This window comes from Passer montanus, unplaced genomic scaffold (assembly GCF_014805655.1).
Source record: "Passer montanus isolate IOZ18808 unplaced genomic scaffold, ASM1480565v1 scaffold54, whole genome shotgun sequence".
Taxonomy (NCBI): domain Eukaryota; kingdom Metazoa; phylum Chordata; class Aves; order Passeriformes; family Passeridae; genus Passer; species Passer montanus.
This window is the reverse complement of record NW_024370374.1, coordinates 7,332,676-7,353,221: the sequence shown is the minus strand read 5'-3', so window position 1 is coordinate 7,353,221 and position 20,546 is coordinate 7,332,676. Positions and strand designations below refer to the sequence as shown.

General features: G+C 39.6%; 1 protein-coding gene across 3 annotated transcripts in view; it reads left to right on the top strand.

The window, feature by feature from the left end:
* The window catches only part of SHANK2 (SH3 and multiple ankyrin repeat domains 2), a 256,574-nt gene that overhangs the window by 112,578 nt on the left and 123,450 nt on the right, over positions 1–20,546 (top strand). For all 3 annotated transcript variants that reach the window (XM_039725073.1, XM_039725072.1, XM_039725071.1), the window contains one exon: positions 13,836–13,911. In XM_039725073.1, the coding sequence (XP_039581007.1) occupies positions 13,836–13,911 (76 nt within the window). The remainder of the gene's footprint in view (positions 1–13,835; positions 13,912–20,546) is intronic.

Below are 20,546 nucleotides of genomic sequence, written 5' to 3'. Positions count from 1 at the left end.
TGGGGAGAAAATGTGGCAAAAAACCAAATATTTCCAAGGAGGCCACTGAAGATGAGGCCAAAGAATGTCTGAAAGAAATGAGTAAATGCTGAATAAATGTCTTATACCAGAGGGATGGTGTAAAAGTGAGAATTCACATGAACTTTTCTCCTGCAGTTGTTTCCAACAGCTTCTGTGTGTGAAGGTGTGAGTGTATGAATTCTGTGGGTTTTACCCAGGTATAGATTGTACATGTGTGACAAATCATGGAAGAGATAATCAGAGAAAACTGTTGTGTCCTGGGAAGCACTTGGAGCAAATCTGTATTTTAGTGGTCTAAAATAAACAGTTGCGTGTTATTTGTTTATAGTCTTGTCCACTAGGAATAAATATGTTTTTAAACGTAGTAGGATTCCATCACTTTGCACAATGTACTGGAAATACAGTCAGTGGAGTAGAAATAATTAAATGAAAAGAGAGTGGTTGATGGTCCTTTAATCTTTTTATGTGCAATATAAATGCCAAAGTAAAGTACACAACTCTAATAGCTACTTAATGGCCATGCAGGATGTTGTGCAAGTGGGCAAATAACTCTGCAAATGAAGAGCTGCTGCAGAAATCCTTTAAAAAAGCATGGAATAAAGTGACACAAGCTTTGACTGGGTGAAACAGATTGGAATGGGATATCACCTTATCAATCCTGTGCTTGACTGGGCAGAAATAACACAAAATCACCTTCTATTATCTTGGGAATGTCTTTGAGATCTCTGGTGATCAAGGGCATCATTTGGGGCTTCCCAGTGTCTGTAACCTTCTTGTGATCAGGGGAAAAATCACGTTCTGAGATTCTGTCCATGGCTGCAGCTGCAGAACGCAGAGCTGAATAAATCTTGAGCTAAATTCTGTTTCCAAATTGATGTGTGGCTGTGAGATCTCATCATCTCTAATTGCTGTTGCTTATTCCAAGTGCTTCTTGCTGCTTCAGGATGTTGAAAATGCCAAAAGTTAGGTCTGCTTGGTAGTTCTAAAATGTCTTTAATGCATGCCTCTTACAGAGGAGGGCAGCTTGAAATGTTGGTTTGTGTAGTGGAGCAAAAATTCTAGTGAGCAAAATTTCAATAGAAGTTTAGTTTGGAAATGTATTTACTAGCTCTGATAATGGAGGGAAAGAAAATAGATCCATAAGTATGGTTTCTAAAATAGAACCAAAATAAAACAGGAGAGACTTTGGCCTGGGAAGTGTCCTCTGGGATTTTTCATCAATCAAAATTCTATGTTTAAATTACATTCAATTTATATAATTTAGGGGGTGGTTGTCTTCTCTCAATATTTTGTACTTTCCACAAAACTGATGATGCCTCTTTTTTTTTTTTTTTTTTCTTCCCCTGATTTCTAATCTCCTGACTTCTTGGCTAAAGAAGTCAATTTCATTAGATCCCTAATTATGTATTCAAGAAACTCCTCATTTCTCTGGTTTTTTTGGCTAATGTCCACTCTGCTTCACTTTATCTCGAAGCAAAATGTATGATGGCTTTTATTCCTTCAGGAGTAAAGCAGATGGCATTTAGCATAACATCTGGGGGGGAAAAAACTCTCAGATCTTTGAAGTGTTTTTAGTGAAGTAAACGCTGTTAAAATGGATTGATGGCTTTACCTATAATACCCCTGGGTGGAAGGCAGGTTGTTTTAGTTCCTACCTATTTTGAGTGTTTTGTATCTAGAGACAGGATTAGAAATTGATGTGTGCCAGCAGTATTTCAGCTTATGACATTTTGTGGAGAAAAATCTTCAAACAATCAATATTGTATATACTTTGGTTCTGGGAGGAGCATCCTGATTCCCAGTCCTGAAAACACCTCAGTGAAGCTGGGCTGCTGCTGTCAACACACAACATTGCAATTGATTTTTGTGATTACAGGCCAACAAAACAAATCAAAATGCATCTTAAGCTGGCAGAACTGCAGTTAACTCTAAATCCCACACTGTGAATAGCAAATCTACCTTTATCTGCCTCATTCCTGTTACCCATTTCTAGATGAGGCCTCTTCTTTTAAATAATATTATCTTAAAATTTTGACATCATAATGTTCTTGAGGTGACAAGTTGTGGACTCAAGGTTATGTGATGAGGAAGGAGATTATCTAAAAGCAACTATTTGTCCATTTTCTCCTGAAGTGCTGGTGATGTATGATGATATGTTGAGGTGCCCTAGCAGTCCTGTGAAGAGTAATTAGACAGTGATGCATGAAAGTGATTGTTTAACCAGCTGGATCTTTCTGAGTGTCCAAAGAACTCTTCAAGCTGTGCAAATCATTATTGCTGGGAGGTGATTGTCTTGTGCTGTCTCTGTGCAGGATTAGGGTAAATATTGAAATGAGATTTTTAAATTATATATTTGGAGGATTAGATTTGCGTGACCTCTTTGTGGATTAAGTTTGGATATGGTGAGATGCAATTTATATGTGAGAAGGAGATAAAGGAGAGGGAGCAGGGGGAGAAGGTGGGAGTGTGATTATCAAGCACAGAGAGATGGCTAATCCAGGTGGGTTTAATACACTCAATTACATTTTTAGAAAGGAATAAAGCTACTAAGTAGAGATCTCTTGGAGACACCACTGCAAAACAAAAATTCACAAATGCAAAATTTCTCCTACTTCTCTTCATTTGCCTTTTTCCATCCAAATTTGAGAGGTCACAAAGTCCACAATATAAAAGCTTCTAACAGGTCAAGGCTGCATTCTCACATTTTCACATTGCAGGTTTGAGAGAGGTTTTGGGAGGTTTTGTATGTCAGTTGAGAGGTTCAAGCTTTTTACATAATTTCTCTTTAAGAAACACCCAGACTATTTGATTTCTTCAGTTATAACATTTTACAAACCTCATAAGTACAAAGATGCAGCATAATTCCTTTTTTCTTATTAGTTTATAGACATTAAGCAGGACACATAATGGAGGTTCAGGAATATGTCAGTCTTAGGAGAATTCATTTCCATATCACTGCTTTCTTCCAATAATTAGTAATTTAAACTTGCTGAAAGCATTAGAAATTACAAGTTTATTTTGCCATTCCTGCTTTTGTAACCTTTGGGCACCTTGGAAATGGGTTTTGACATTTCTGTAACAATCAAACATACATTTTTATCATTAAATTTACAAGCTGAAAGCTCAGGTTCTTTTATCCAGGTTTACTGCTTGCCTTTGGTGTTTGCTGTGGTCTCTGGGATGCTGTTTGTACTCCCTGTGCCTCAGGTACCTCGTTCTCTAAATTACAAAGCTTTTCTGAGGAGAAACTTCATGACTGTTGACCCTCAGCAACAAGCTGGTCTTTTATATGATCCATTTCAGGGATGATTTTCAATTCTATTTAGGCAATTTAATCCTAATTGCATGATTTGAATTATGTTTGATTTTTGTAATACTTGTATTACAAGTATTTATCCTACAACTGCATGTTCAGATATTATTCCAACTTTATGTAAAATCATACACTTTTTAAACCTTCACTGGATTGTGGGGAAAACGAGACAATCCACTCTTCTATTTAACCAGTGTACAATTAAAAGCCATCTAATTTTCTAGTGATCCATTCATGAGGCTTTCAAAGTGTGTTATAAATAAAACTTCAGTTTCTGTCAGAGAAGAACTCAAAAATCTTAACTTTGACAACAATTTTACTGTCACATTTAAATTAAATCCTTAATCTAGAGTCAATTAAGTGGTGAAAAATGAAACTTGAAAGGGCCTGGCTTGAGGTGTAGATAAAAGATTGTCAGATTTGAAAAAGAAGACCTACTTTCTGCTCCTTTTTGTGAAGACTTCAGCAGATGAAGAAAAGGCATTAGGTGAAATTGGAAGAACTAACAAACCAAAATCCAACAGAAAGGATAATATATATATTTCAGGCTGATTTTTAGTATGATCTTTTAGTGTTCTTAATGTACACTTATGTCCCCTCTCCCTTTTCCCCCTTGTTCTGGTTTTTACAGCCTATGAATCTGAGTGTAATTAATTAGACTTTATTCCCAGTGGTGGCTTGGTGTCAGCAAGGAGAACTCCAAGCAGGTAAAAACCCCATTTTTCCTGAGTGCTTCCTTTATACATGTTCCCAGTATAGATGGACAGTGCTCAGCTGCAGTCTAGAAATACCACATTAATCACTTGAGAGGCCTTTTCCTGCAGGTGTGTTTCCTCCTCCTCAGTTTCTCCTGTTTGAGGTCTAATTGCAATGTTTATTGATAGAAATTGCATTAATTTTGAGTAGATTTGGCACGGGGGCTGCACATTGCTGGTGTACACACAGGTAGCACAGAAAGCCCATCTCCACTCTGTGCTCCAGACTTTGGAGCAGCACTCTTTATTCAGCCACCTCCCTTTTTATATAGAATGCCAACCACTTCGGAGGCATTTTCTGCAAAGTGTTACACAGTCAAGCAGAACTTGACAAAATTGTCATTAGAATTTGACAAGAATTTTTTTTTCAGTGTTTTATCAGCTCATTCTTCAAGAGTAAGGGGAATTGGAAAAATAACAAGGTGGTAGCAGCAAATTCAGACTGAAATAACTAAATAACTTCCAAAACAATTGTTCAGAATCACCAGCACAGTCCCCTGTTCCACAGCTTTTGAATTTTTCCTGTGGGATGTGAAGTAGGAATAGGTTGAGTCCAAATCAGTGGGAACATGGCTTGGGAAGGGTCTGGAGTGTCAGAAGTGCCTGAGGGAGCTGGGAGGGGGGATGTTGGTTCAAGCTGGGGAAAAGGAGGCTCCAGGGGGACCTTCTGGCCCCCACAGGAGGGGGCAGCCAGGTGGGTTCGGGCTCTGCTCCCAGGGAACAGGGACAGGACAAGAAGAAACAGCCTCAAGTAGTGCCAGGAGAGGTTCAGTTTGGATATTAGGGAGAATTTCTTCATGGAAAGAGTTGCCAGGCACTGGAACATTGGTACTGGAGCCCAAGATATTTAACAGCCATGTGGATGTGGCACTTGGGGACATGGGTTAGTTGTGGCCTTGGCAGTGCTGGGAGAACATTTCTACTCAGTGATCTCAGAGGGCCTTTCCAGCCTTAATGATTCCATGATCTTAAAGCTCTGTGATCAGTAGAGACCCAGCTGTGCCTGAGCTGTGTGCTGTGGTTGCACACGGATGTCTGCTATTGTATTGATCAGAAATTATATTCACATCAACTGTTTTAAGGCTCATTAGCCCTTTAAAGCACATCAAAGCTTTCACTGTCTTATTACTCATCGAAATGACTCAAGTGAAGTCTCTTTGACCAGAGAGAAGTTTTCAGGTCCTGTGGATTTTCATGGCAAAACAAATGTGTGGCATCAACTCCATTTGTGTTTTGCAACATTTACTGTCTGACTTCATTGTGCGCTTGTTACGTGAGAAGTATTTTTACTGCATTTTCTGTTTCTCCCTCTAATAAGCAGCAGAAGAGTGGGTTTAAAAAAAAATAAAGCAGTATTGTTTTTAGAACACTGCAACAAAATATAGAAATGATAGCTGTGGCACATTTCTAATAGCTGGGCTGAATCATATTCTGTTCCTCTAATGGCATGCGTAATTGCTCCAGGTTTTCAGGCGTCCTTCAGCCGCACTTATTTAGATTAGTGACTGATACATTTCCATGGAAACTTGCAGCAGGGAAAAAAAACCCTCTTGGTACAGCATGGAACTGAAGGGACGTGGGCTTTGAGCCTGGTGTAAAATAAGGCTTCTTGCTTGTGGTCAGCTTGGTTTGGGGTTTTTGTTGTAGCTGCTCTCTGCAAAGGAAGAGGAGCAGGCAGCGATATTTTGTGTAGCAATTTGGAGTGCTTGTCAAATCCTACATTCCTTGATAAGCTTCAACTTTTTGAGTGTGGTTGAAGGAGTACATTTTGCAATGAAATGTCTGGGTGTTTTTCTCTGTGAGGTTGGAGAAGCACCCAAACCCCAGGTAAGCTGGTGAGAAACTGGCTGGAAAGTCAGAGTCCAAGAATGAAGTTAATTTTGGAGGTATTGTGCCGAGCTTTAATGAAGGATCGCTGAGTTTTGAAGTGCTAGTGGAAGGAATGGAAAGGTTTTATAGGACCTGCATCATTAAAATGCCTGGAAAATATAATTATTTTTAAAAACTTTGCACAATACTGTTGCTTTCCTCAGTATCTGGTACAATCTTTATATGTACTGCTAACATATAATATCTGGGTTTTAGTGCTTTCTTAGAAAACTCAATTCCCAGCACTCTCAGCATTTTTTTCTAATTTCCAGCAGTATTTATGGTTGCAACATGGATTTTCAAATGCATTCATTTAAGGTAATTGCCCTTGTGTGTCTACGCAATGCTGTAAGGACAAGTATGTACCATACTTTTTAAAAGGTAGAAATAGTGTTGGATTTGGCACCTTTCCTGCTGCAATCATCCTAATTATTTGGAATGCTGGTGTAGGTCTTCTAGGAGTAAACTCTCAAACCAATGGTGATAATTTCTTCTATTTGAAAATTAATTATCCTGTGGCCTGGCTCTGAATCCTGTGTTACTTAGCAGTCATCAATGCGGAGTACCTCTAACCATATCTAGAAATGATTTTGATTTTTTATATGTATAATTTATTATATTATATCTATACCTAGCCATATCTGTATATTCTGATACAACACCACAAGTTCAGTTGCTAAAGTCTGATACTCCTGTTAAAAGTGATGTGGTGTTTCTAAGTAAGTTTTCTTTTGCATTTTTGAATTTGTAGTTCAGTGTTGTATTTTAGACACATGCAACACTGTGGCAAGGCGGGAATTCTTCCTGGTGAGCAGGGAACTTCCACATCCACAGCTCCTTTTTCCACCCTCATCTTCCCCTCCCTGGTCCTGTGCAAACCTGGGTACCAGATTGCTCAGCACCATCCTGCTCTGAGCTATTTGTTTGCTGTGACTGGAGTTCTGACATTAAGTTAGAAGTTATTCTGAGGCCCTTACAGTGGAAGTTATGAAGTGTTCCTCTGTTTGTTGGGTTTTGGTCGTGTTTGGTCATTTTCACTGTGTTATCCACAGTGAAAATCAGACTGAGAAGTTCACATGCACAATCAAGGCAGAAGAAAAACAAAAGGCAGTGCTGTGGTGAAAAAGATGATGAGGTTCTAGGAACTTCCCACGTATCTCCCATGTTCAGCAGCTTCTTATGTATTCAAAATTTTATCTATTATTGAAGGCAGAGAATTTGACAGATCATTGATCCTGAGTACAGCTGGCGAAGATTTAGACTTGAATGGAGCTTCTTGTAAGGGAGGAAATTGAGGGGAAACATTTGTATCACCATTGATGATAAAAGTCCATAATAACTCTTGCTGAAACTTGCTGTACATGAAAATTAATGATTTTTGAAATTGAATAGAAGAATGGCTTTCCAGGGCCTGTTTTTCCTTACTCAGCCCAAAATAATTCCCCATCTGTTCTTTCCAACTCAGAGTGCTCAATGACCTTCTCCCAAGCAGTTGGTTGTCTTTGTGGGGCTGTAAACATGTCTCAGGTAGGAACAATCCCTGTCATGCTGAGCAGAACACAGCTCCTGCCACACAAGTAAATGCAGAGTTCCTTCACAAACCTGTAATGGAATTTCCCTAAATTTAATGCAAAGTCTCTCTGTCAAGGCAAAGTCATCAAGCCAGGCTTCACCTGGCACCTGCCCTTTGCTACAGGCCATCATTCTGGGTTATGCTGCTGCCATCGGTAAGAACACTGATATTTGCAGGCAATATTTGAACTATTTGCTGGGAGGATGAAAAATGTGCAATAAGGTGTTATGATTAAAAACATTCGTACCCTGAGTCAGTTCTAAAGAACTGGAACATTACACCACCTGAGCTTTGTAAGTGAACAAACCATCCTGACCTTCAGGATAAATAACATTTGCAACAGATGATAGTGCCAGCAGGCAGCTCATCAAGACTTCTTTGTTCTCCCTGAATTTGAAAGCAAGATGCCTTTATTTATGTGTGCAGGAGCACTTTGGGATTGACATGGAGAGGTGGTTTTTATGAGGCAGATGTACATATAGTCAGGCCACAATTACAGGTTAGGCAAAGTGCACCAAAGTTGCTTTGTTTTGGCCTGACTTGGTAAAAGCTGGGTATTTCAGCAACAATCAAACTAGGTGCAGGTGGACTAAAGCCATGTTCAGCTGCTGGAAACTCTGAGGTCAACATCCAGCTTTTTAAGAGCTCTTCACTCCTTTGCTTCAAGATGCATTTTACTCTGTTAGGCAAAGAGGAGGGGAAAAAAAAAATATCTGTCCTCTGCCAATTAATTTCCTTTTATGAGATCCCCCAGGGCTGTGTCTGTGCCCATCTCAGACAGAGTGGCTTAATCCTCTGCATTAGCTGAGACCATGGACACAGAGCTCCCACGGATGGGTTGGGAATGAGAGGCATAGGGAATGGAGACCCTCAGAAACCCAACAGGAGAACTTAGGGAAAGCTCATGCAACCATTCCCACATTTTGAAAATATTCTGCAAATGAGGGAATTGTATAAAGAGCTGGTAAAGTTTTTAGAACAGTAAGAAGCAAATGCTTCCACAACTACTTGCTGGGGTTTTATTTTTCAGGTATAAGTAAGCTTTTTGTTAAATTAAAGGGAAAACTGATGACATGGGAAACACTGTTCTTCCATAAGTGCCTCTCCAGCAGGTCCAAGTTGCATATTTCAGTTATTAAGGTTTCCCTTGCAAACAAACTTGCTGATTCACTCCATTGATCAGCCATTTCAGCATCCTTTGTGGGTAAATGAATTCACTGCATTCCAGCTAATCTTCCTCTAAGGATGAAGGAGGGAATCAACACTCAGTCTTCCTTTCTTTTTCTGACAATAAGATTTAGCAGGGAAAAAAAAAAAGGAAAACAGAAGGACATCCAAGGATTTGCTATTCCACTCAAGTTATCCTTGAGACATTTTTATGCTTATTCTCAAATCTTCAAAAAAATCAAATCTTCTCAAAAACTTCAAAAACCACATAAGATTTTGCTATTTCTCAGCTTTAACTGAAAGAAAAATGGTTGAGAGCATCACATCAACTGAACACTGGGACTTAAAAAAACCCAAAACATCCACAAACTGAAAGAGAAGAAAGTGAACCATGATTTAAAGTTTTTCATTAATTTACCATTTATAATGCCTTCATCATATGCTTATTTTCTCTTGATGCTCACAGTTTATCCCTCCATATGGAGCATCAATGTTTTTACCTCAGATTTGCAAAGATATGAAAAGGATAGTGAAGTTTCTTCTGAATTCTTGGGTGGTACACACCTTCAGATTTCACTTTCATGAGTTTTTATAACCCTTAATCAGAATCAACGATCAAACAGTTAATAGAGAAAATTTCCATCTCTATTTCTTCATCCCAATTTTGGTACATTTTTTAGAATCCATAATTCTGCTCCACATTATTTGCAGAAGGATCCCTGAACTTCATCTTTGCTATGGCTCAAATGAAATGCTCAAAGGAAGTAATAATAAATGTCATGTTAAACAGTTGTATCATAGGCTGGGAAAAACTCACTTATCACTATTTTATCGTACCATATTCAGATTTGATGAATCTCCATTTTCTAATGGGAAACAGGAATAAGTAAAATAAGTTACTGAGACTTCGCAGTTTGTGGTATGAAGAGTATTTTTATCTTTTAATGTGATTATTTTCTGGAGCATCATTTGGTATGGCAGATATTTTGGATATACTTGGAAGAGAAAAATGTCTGCTCTCCTTAGTGATGTTTTCAATCCCATGAACTTTTTCTCCACTTTTTCTTGTGGCCAAATTTGGATTAATTTAAGGAAAAACTCGTAAGATAGGAGCCCTGTCTTGTTGCAAACCAGTACAAGTGTCCTTGAATAGTGAATATCTGCTGACTTTATTATTAGACTGCTTTCCTCAGCTTTGAATGGTATAACCCCCAGCATAAATGGCTGGGAAAGGTTTTTTCCTCCAGGGAGGGGAAGGTGCAGAGGGAAGGACTTTAACTGCCACTGTTTTGGGTGTTGTACCTGCAGAGTGCTGTACCGGAACTGCTCTGGCAGAGGACATCTATAAATGTCTGTTGGGAGTGAAACATCTCCCAGGGCTGTCACTGGGGAAGAGGGAAGGAAGAAGGAAAAGCTGCATGTTTTGGGGTGGGGATAAGACCCACCTTTATCCACGAGTGGTATCTGGGAAGAGCCTGCTGCTCTCTTGCCTCCCAGTATCACAGCACAAATTCTGCTGTAGCACTCCTGTTTCCTCTGTTCATCCTGTGGACATGCTGGTGACTCGGATCCTTTCCTAGAGTGCTGGCAGCTCTGACAGCATCCCTGCTGGCAGAGCATCCCGTGCAGTTTCCTTGGAAACACGGCGCTGAAATGCCCTGCCAGGAGCAGCAGGGAGGAGACAAGGAGTGGAGACAGTTGCTTTGGGATTTTTCCCCCTCTGTGGGAAATCTTGGATAACTAGCTAATATGATTAAGTAGAAGTTGTTTATTGTTTATATTATGTACTTACGTATACATTCTAACTTTACTGCACACACTGATCACGCATGTCTTGATTGGTGTCTGTGTCTTGTTCACACATTCTGCATGCACCTCTCAGGGTATGTGATTGCTTACAGTCCAGGTGTTTCACAGCTCTCTGTTATCTAGTTAATCTATCTCTGTTATCTCGTTCTTGTGGTCTTGGTATTCTGTTTCTCAGCCTCTTTCTAAATTTAGCACAATTTATGTCTTAGTAACCTTGACAAATTCCAGAGGGTGTTGATGAGAATAACTAGAAATGATTTGGCTGGTGCACACAGTGGCCTAGATTTTGCAAATACGTTGCTACAGCCTTCCTAGTTCTTTACCTTCCAAAGCAATATCAAATATGTAAGCAACCTAGTGCAAGCAGGAGCATCAGGGTGGGAGCCGGGCTGGCTGCTGGAACAGGCCCACAATTGCGATGTGGGCTGAAACAGTGCACAAGTGGCCTAATATAATTTATTTCTTGCTTTTCATGGCAGTGATCTTTCAGCTTTTGATAATGTCTGCAAGATCTGTTGGAGTCTTGTGGTCACTTATGAGACTGAGACAGAGAATCTACAGGAAGTCCTGTGTTTATTTGGAGGAAAGCCCTCTCTGCTCCTGAGGTAGAGAAAGGAGGAAATGTTTTCCACCTACACTTTCTTAGTGCTCACCCCTCTTTGAACTCTATAAATTACATTCTGGAAGGGCAGGGTTTGAGCCTGTTGCTTACTGAGATGTCTGCAACAATAAATGATTCTAATAAAGAAACAGCTGGGGCTTTATTATTTTGATTGCCACTATTGCCAAGGGCACACAGCTTATTTCTGCTGCAGTTCCACAGGCTTCAGTGGGAAATGGACCAGGAAAAAAATGTTGTGTTTTTATGGTATTTACTCTGGTAAAATATGGGCTTCTCAAAAGATCTAGAAATTTCAAGTGATATCCCAATGTTTCTGTCTTTTGTCAATGTAAAGGAAACTGGACTGGTTTTGCAATCCCTGGCATTATGTTCTACCTCTTAGAAAACCTTTCTGAACTGATCCAACTTGATGTAGTGACTTTTCATCTGTGGTGACAGATATTCCTCTCAGTAAGAATGCAGTATTATTAAAGTAATTGTCTTTATTAAAATAAAACTGCTAAATAATGTGTTTGTAGACCTTCGTGTCCATATTTTCTTGCTGGTTTTTCTAATCTGTCTGCAACCAAATTTAAGAAGAAATCCCAAAAAAATTATGTGGGTAAAAGCTTCTTAAATAATGATGGACTTGTTAGTGTTAGGCAGTCCTAACTTACTGCAAAGCAGTTCGAGAAAGAGTTCTGGTCTTGAGAAAACCTAGGACATAAGAATGGGTACAAATCCAGGGAAACCTGGAGCTAACCCCTTGGTTCAAATATACCTATAACAGTGTGACTATGCTATATTTGGTGGGAATTCAGAACAGCATTTGTTAGGCATTTGCCTATGGGTTCTTTGTGTTCTCTTGTCAAGTCAGACAATGGAATCCTTTCCCTTTTTCAGTCCCCAGTTCATTCTGATGGCAGATTCCTGGTCCCCCCTGTCCCTGCTCCTGGGTGTCCGTGCTCATGCTGTGTGATAGGGCAGCCTGGAATCTGTGTTGGAGGTGAGGGAAAGAGGGTAATTAGGGAACTTAACACAGCAGCCTGGGAAACTGCCACTTAGCCTCGAGTTCAGTGCCTTTCAAGGCTTCTGTATTCCCAAATAATCCCTGACTGCACACAGAGGAGTGGGGGGAAACAGAGGGGTGGCAGAGCTGGGGAGCAGACCCAAGCTGCAGCTGAAGAGTGCTGGCTCTGCAGTCCTGAGGAGCTGAACAAAGCTCTCTGTCTTGCTGTGCCTTCCCATCCCTCCCACCCACTTTGTATTCCTTATAGCACTGAAATATCATGCTATAGAAAACAGATTCTGCAGGGGGAACATCTGGCTCCTTAAGGCTCAAGCAGTTGGTTTAAGATTTCAAAATGTTCTTCATCATGATTTATTTCTTGTAATCATTTCTGAGGGACTTCTGAGAACAGGCCAGGGGGAAACTCAAAGTGGACTCCAGGTTTATGATTTTCTGTGTTTCTTCTGTTTATGTCTCTTGGTATGGACCTGATTTTCAGAGTGGCATGAAAAAAAGAATGTTGCTTGATGGGGAACTGACTGCAATTTGTGCAGTAGGAGCAGGAATTTTGGGTAAAGGAAAGGCCTTTTAGGCAGAAAATACATATTGTAGGTGAGTGACAAAGGAACAAAATAAACTAAACTATCAAGTAGAGTTCATATTATAATGGGAATTTTCTCCCTCTCTGGCCATCCTGTAGGATGGATGCTGGCTGGTCTCCACAAAATATAGATAAATGTAAATATTTTTGGTTTTTCCTAATACTGCTTTTCTTGGGCCTTGCCAATTGGTACACAGCTCTGAATAAATAACTTTCTTACTCTTTTAGCCAGCTGCAAACTTCACATACATTTCCAGCTGGAATTTCTCTATATTGTGGGTGTATTTGTATTTATGCCTCCAGCTGGGGGCATGATCCAGTTACATGTCAGCTGCACTGGTTAAAGCAAGGAAATAAGCATTTTTCCCACCCTTCCTCCCAAGGTCTGCCTCCCAGGACTCTCTCCTGCTCCTTGGCTGTGTTCAAAGCCCTTCCATCCTGCTCTGATGTTCTTTTTCTCTCTGCAGGCTTACCCTTGGTCATTTGATAGCAACAATTTCTCAGTCATTTGTACCATCCTTAAAAGCTGTGCCACAGAGGTGCTGTGCCTTGAGGGCTCTGGCTGGCTTGGAGAATCAATAAAATCTGTTGGGATTGTGTCAGGCTGTCCTTCCATGGAGAGTCCGTCAGCTGGGCAGATGGGACTTGGATGGTCGTAATCTAAACCAGAAACTTCTCCATCTGATTTTTGATGTCTCTTAGCCAAACCAAAGGTGATTTCATTGGAGGACCAGCCTATAGTTAGGCAAAAAATATTGATTTGCATATTCTGGCTATTTTCCCAACCTTTCTGACATCTATTGCAAATTTTTCTTCTTTCTTTCTTCTTCTGTTTTGCCTCTTAGCTATAAAAGACCCAAATATTGGACACAAAAGTTTTTGCCACTGAGAATGTCAGTGGAGCTTTAAAACCTGTGAATGATGTGATTCATGATCTCCAAGAAGTTCTCCTTATTCAGTTGATGTGTCTGATGCCATAAAGGAATATCTCCAAAGCCAGCAATTTTTCCAAAATGCCTTGAAACGACGTTCATTCACTGTGAGGGAATATAAACAAATACTTCAGCACTTGATTAAGAAATACAGAAGCATTGAAAATTCTTTTTTCTCTGTGCAGAAACACGAACAGATAGAACAAAGAAGCTGTTTAGACACTACACTGTTGGATCCTATGACAGCTTTGATGCTTCAAGGTAAGAATTTTTCGTTTTGCTTGAAATCTGTTTACAATACTTTCCCAGGTTTTATTTAATTGCTACTTTTGGTTTAGGCTTTGGAGGGGAAGAGGGAAGCAGATCACTAAACAGAACTTCTGAGAGTACCATTTTACTTCTAAATTGGTTTTTATTGCAGTTTTCTTTGCTCATGTGGGATGGGTGTGGAAAATTTGGGAGCAGTGAAGTCATGAGTTTCACTGTTTTGTTTTGGGAGTGGTGAAAGAGATTTGTTGTTCTGAACAGTAACTTTGGAACCTGAGTAGAACCGAAGCTGCTGGAAAGGAGAAATCAGATTATTTATTTGTGGAGAATTCATGATTTTTAAGCAGGTTCTTCTCCCCCATGGATATACCTTGAACATACAGGTGACTGCTGGTAGAAAGGATGACCTTCAAACACAGGACCTCAGTTAACTTTTGGTGTCTTGAGGAAATTTTGGTGGCATACTGGAATTATTATGCTTTTCTCCTGAGTGTCCAATTACAATTACAGCTTGGTTTTTTGGTTTTTTTTGGGTTTTTTTTTTTGTTTGCAAGGAAACCACATTTATTGTAGGAGAAAAACTCTGAAATGTGTAAAGCAATGGCAGCGTTTCATGTAGCACAATACTTTAAAAAAAAAGAAGGTAACTGTTGGTTTTGTTCTGTGATCTCAGACTTTGTTCTGAAGTTCAGACATAGTTTCTATGTGAGTTGAAGAATTTGGGGAGGGAGTTCCCAGTTGGACAGGATGTGATTGACTGGGGGTGTCGCTGACAGTAATGGTGCCGAGAGAAGCTGTGAGCCCATGCTCTGAGACAAGCTTTGCAGAGCAGACTCAGTGGTTACTGGGGACATTTGCAGTGAGAAGAGTTGGCTTTTTGCAAGGTTCTTTGTGTGATCATTAGTCTACAAAATCCATATACTTGTCTCTGTGTTTCAGTGTGAATGGATAGGGTTGTTTCTGCAAAAGAGAGAAGCTGTGTCTTGCTGCGTGTTGCCTCAGAGATATCAAATAATTCTAATTGGAAACCTCCTGCTACTTTCTAAGAAAAAAGTTTTGGTTTTTTTTCCATTAGGAAATGTCAATTTCATCAAAACCTTCCTTTTCACTTTTTTTTTTTTCCTTGGGGAAGGGGGTTGTTGGTTTATTTCTCTCTTGTTTTGAGTTTTTTTTTCCTAAAGGTATTGGGTTTGTCCAGTGCAACAGTAAAGCTCTCAAAAATATATATCTTACCTGCTTCAGGACTGAGCAGGAGAGATAATCAGGAAAAAAAAATGAACTTTTGTGCGGCCTTATATAAATTAGTTAGGAAGTGTGTCTGCAGTTGGTATCTATTAATTGCCTGAGTAAAGAGAGGGACAGCAACAGAGTTCTCCTGACAAGGTTTGGAAGAAAACTCTCCTTGAGTTTCCACAGAGAATCTAAGACTCAGTGGATCCATTTGGAAGGGTAATAGTGGAAATTGAGAGGAAAAGGTAGGAGAAGGCAGAATTAATGTGAAATTTTTAAAAATGCAGGGGAAAGGTAGACTTGTTTAAGATTTTTTTTTCAGCAAAGAATGGTAAATCTAGAATTTTTGTAAAGTAACACCAGGATAACAATAAAAAAACCAATAACACACCAAGTTGTGTTTCAGGTGCCTGACTGAGGCTGCAAATCAGCTTTTTGTACCTCTGAATGATGATTTTACCGGTGCTTGTGCATTGCTGCTAAAGCAAAGAGAATTTGCATTTCAGAACCTGTTTGGAGATTAATGTCTCTTGGTGGTACATCCAGATTTAATTCCTCACAAGGGCTCCTTCAGGAAGGGGAATTATTCAAAGAGTCAAACAAGGTGTGAAAGTGAGAGCAATTTTTGATATTGCCAGATTTGTATTGCTTTGATTACTTTTTCTGTTATCATTTCATATCAAAGTCTGGGAAGAATACATTAGAACAGATTTAATGCTGGCAGCAAAGGTTTCATAAACATTTGTCAGAAGGCAATTGTGCCTCCGTGCTAAGAACAGCTCTGAATCCAAAGTACTAACAAAGCTGATCCAGTTCCTTTCCAGAGACAGTGTGGGGGAGTGAGGGGAAGTGTCTGCTCCCTTCCCTCTTTCCTTCTCCCTCCCAAAGGGCAAAAATTGCTGAGTAGAAACACTCTGTTCAGAAATCTATATTAATGGGCTTATTCACATGCAGGAAAATACATTGTACGTGGCATTTTTCATCTTGAGGAAAATGTGCAGCTTGAGTAATGAAGGTTCATTAAATCCTATTTCAGCTTTGCATAAGAGATCAGTTACCCATACATTAACTTTGGGAAAATGGGGAGGATGCTTACTAATGTGGAGAAAGGCACTGAAACTTGCTTGCCCGTGCAAAGAGTCACAAAATATCATACAAATATGATATAGCATTTGAAACTACCAGGTCTGATGTATTATCTGCCTTAAATGCTGATGACATACCCTCAAAAAGAAAGAATTTCTTCTTAATGTCTGTCCTCTTTCAATTTAAATCCCCACTCCTTGTCCTAAAGAGCAGATACACCACTGAAACTGCAAGGAGATAATGCAGAATTGCTGAAGTGAACATCTCTGAAGTTTTCTGTCTTCCCTGGATTTGTCAGCAGTTAATTCAAATGAAATTATTTGTAGGGCATAAATGATTTAATTAATCAAGGATGAATTCCAGTTTAATAATAGAAAGTATTGCTAAGGCATAGAATGGATGTTTGAATTTTTTAAAAAAATCTTTCTTTTTTAAAAACTTAAAGCTAAGGTAAATCTTTAGAAATTACCATTTTTTATCTGCTTTTTAACTGAAGTGAGGGAATTGATTAATTCTTTCAAGATGGGACAGTGGACTGTTCAGTCAGGAAAATATGTGGAATTAATTACTTGTTTAATTAAAAATGTAAAATGTTATCACCCTTTTAAATGGAAAGGGGCTGTTAATACAGTGATAACTTACTTTTATACTCTGGAGACATAAATGATATGAGACATAGTGTGATGCTATGCAAAAATGATAAACTTGGTGTGATGGGAAACATGATCCATCGCCCCCATGAGTTTGGGAATGTTAGGACACGACAGTGGAAACTTTTCTTACTGCATTCATTGCATCATCTCCCACCCCCAGCAGAACAGGGCAGCAGCAGAAGTCAATAACCCAACTGAACGCCAACATCAGTGTAATCAAATCTGCACATGAATGGGAACTCTCCTGCCTATTCTGTCTTTCTTCACAGAGTTATTGACTTTCACATGGGGGCTTTCTCCAGACTCTTTAACTGCTTCCAATCCCTGCATGGCAGAAGTTTTCCTGGTGCCAGCAGTATTAAGGAGCTCTCAGGAGAGGACATGATGACAAATAACCTTTTCCAAAGGCTGGTTGCCACCACATTAATGACAGGACCAAATTGATTTGCCTTGTGGTTTTTGTTCTATTTTTCTGGAGGAAGACAAAGAGGAAAACAGGATGGTGTAATCTGTAAGAAAACTTAATTAAAGGCTTAATTCATTCACTCTACTGTCCCTACTTGGAAGTCAGGTGGCAACATCCATGTCCCATGAGTGTAGAAGCTGACAAGGGCAACTCTTCAAAAGCCAATTTACATACAAACACCTAATAAAAAACTGAGATTCTTCTCAGAAGTTCTTTGCAGGCCATTCTCTGTTGCTGTTGTCATCTGTGCTGTTGGATAGAGCAGCATAAGATTTATTCCTGAGCAGCTCAGAGAGACTCCTTGGCACAGCTGAAGTTGTCTGCCCCTGCAACTCAGCATGCTGTGGAGAGCTTGGTTATATTTTTCAGTTTTTTAGCCCACAGAATGTGCCTGTTGGATACCTTTGTCCCAAAGTTGTGATGTGAGTGGTGCTGTCTTGGTGGTTCAAGCATTAGGTGTGTTCCACACCTATTTTAGTGGAAGTTCTCAGTCCTATGCAGAAATACTTTCATCTGGTTTCATGTGGATATTTTACATAAATAATCCTGCCTCTAGAGAAATGCAGTTTCTCATCTCTTTAAATATAGATTTTTAAATAATAAAATATAGATTTGAAACAGATGGAAAGTTTTAGTGGAATTCTGGCCATTGCAAGTGATGAGGAATGTAAAACTGATGTGGAGCAAAGGGATTTTCTCCTTGGTTATGGTGGCCCTGTGTCCCTGGGGTGGGGAATTTGGCTTATGTGCTTGCTGAGTGCTGCTTCCTTGGCAGCAATCCACTAAATCCTGGCAAATGGATCCTTGCAAATATTGAGGGAAGGTAAAAGAGCTGTTGTTATATTTTATATCCTGCTTCCACATTTTCATGTTGGTTCTGCCTGGGCAGAACAGTGAGAAAAGTGTTGTTACATGGAAAATAAATGGGATTTTCTGAATTGGAGTAAGAACTAGGTGATATGGGATTGGAGCTGAATGACCCTTAAGGATCATTTCAACCCAAACCATTCTAGGATTCTGTGAACTGCTCTTTTGTTTGTTTGTTTGTTTTCTGTTGGATATCACCAGTTCCACTGTTTCCTGGGAAGTCTGTACTGTTCAAGAGATCTCTTGAAGGAAATGGGAATAAGGAGATTAATATGGTTCTCTTCACTCTTAACAATAAATTCTCAATCTGGGATTGACATATTGATAATAAGTGGAAGGTGATTTTACAGCTGTTTTTACCTGCAGGCATATATTTTAAACAAACTCCTTGGTTTCCTCTGGTGGAAATAAGTAAAACCAACAGCATTTGCCTTTTATCTATACACACAGCTCAGTTTTTTGCCTAGAAGATGATAAAAAAATATCTGAGTATGCTTATCATTGTAATTAAATATAACCCTGTGAGACCGTCATGTGGTTACATCTGAAAGCTCTCTGAGATTTTAATGATATAAAAATCTCTGCAGATGTGATATCACAGTTCTTTTGGGCACAGAGAATGGTCAGCATGAGCCAAATTGTAGGGAAAAAACGTATGTAAAATGTTTTTTGTGCATGGAATCTCACCTGATGTCTAAAGTTATTTTGTTGGACTTGCCTGTTGTCTGTTCTGAATTAATTAATTAACTGTGAGTATAACAGCCTGATAGCACTGAGCTGCTCTTAATGTGAGACACAAAGGCAAGGGTAGCTCAGTCTTAATACCTTGTGCCTCATTAACTTGAAGAGCATAATTTGATGCAATTTGAAGAATTGCATATATATTTTAGCCATAATTAACACATTGTAGCCTCTGTGGAGCAGGTGGAGATGTAAAATGTGAAGTTTTTAAATTATGGTTATTCAGTTTCTAATGGAAATTCCTTTGGTTGCTAATAAACAACTTTGCACTTTGCCTCCCCTGCTGTTGTGTGATGCCACGATGGAGCTTTTTGTGCTGGTGGCAAATATTGAAAGGAATTGCTGAAATAGGAAGTAGAAAGTGTGTGTGTGTGTGCATCTGAATTGTGGTGCCTCTCCACCTAAAACTGTTCTATAATTGCACTATTAAGATCTAATACAATTATGGTAAGATGCAAAACACTACCGTAAGTGATAAAAGTTTCCATTAGCTTCTAAGTGCATTTTTTAGTTCTTTGCTGCCTTAACAGTGAAGTTTGCTCAACCCACTTCAGTAAGCTTCCAGCTTTTAGTAGCTAATGGTTTGGTAACTAATGACTGAAGTGTGTCAGACATGTTCTGGACTAGATGTTTGCCTAAATTTTTAGTGATAAGTGTTAGCAAAAAGAGCTCAAGAACTGAGAAAAAAAATACACAGCCTTTCCCAAATGTAGAATTACAATGTACCTTCAGAAAAACTTTTAGGATCTACCTCTAGTGGTAGTCCAGACTTAACTGTGTGCCTGGGGTAGAGAAGCTGCTGCATGCAAGGGCTGGGATTTGGGGGCTGTGCCATTTCCTGCACAGTAATTGGTTCTCCCAGGCTCAGCAGGATTTCCTCTGCAACACCTCCGGCCGGATGCTGGAGGACAGCATGGATTTAAATGTCACCACTGAAAGCAGCAGCCTGTGTCCTGTGCATGGGGGGGAATTAAGTGGTTTTTTTTCTTTAAATTAGAATAGAGGAAATGAAAAAAAGAAAAGAAAAAGGAGTGGAGATGCAGAACAAGTTTGTGAGGGTGTGACACCAGGTTGGTTAGAAACAAGAGCCACATAATTAGAACAGAGGAAAACAGGAGATTCAAATGGGATTTTTTTGGGGAGGGGGGAGAAAGAAGGATGATTATATTTCTAATAATTAGTATTTTTCATTCCTGTGTCCCAGCCCCTGTGATGATTTAATTCCCTGCCCCAGAACAACTTTGGCTGCCATGCTGTCACCTCATCACCAGATGAGCAAAGCCTCCATATGGTGCCTCTGGTTGGGAATGATGCAGTTGGAAATTTTGGCAGCCCCAAATGGAACAAATTACTGGTGAGCTTGCACTGTGGGCTTGCCTCCAATGGGGGTGATCTAAACCACTCTTCCCCCCTCACCCCCTCTTTCCAGGCAGATTTTCACAAATATTTGTTGCATTTGGAGAATTTGATCTATGAGGCAACATTCTTAGGGTGGCTGGCAGGCAGTGTATGTGTTTTGTTCCTCTTGAAAGCTGAAATGATCCAAAATTGGAAAGGGGTGGATTTTCATGCTCAGTCTCTTTGGT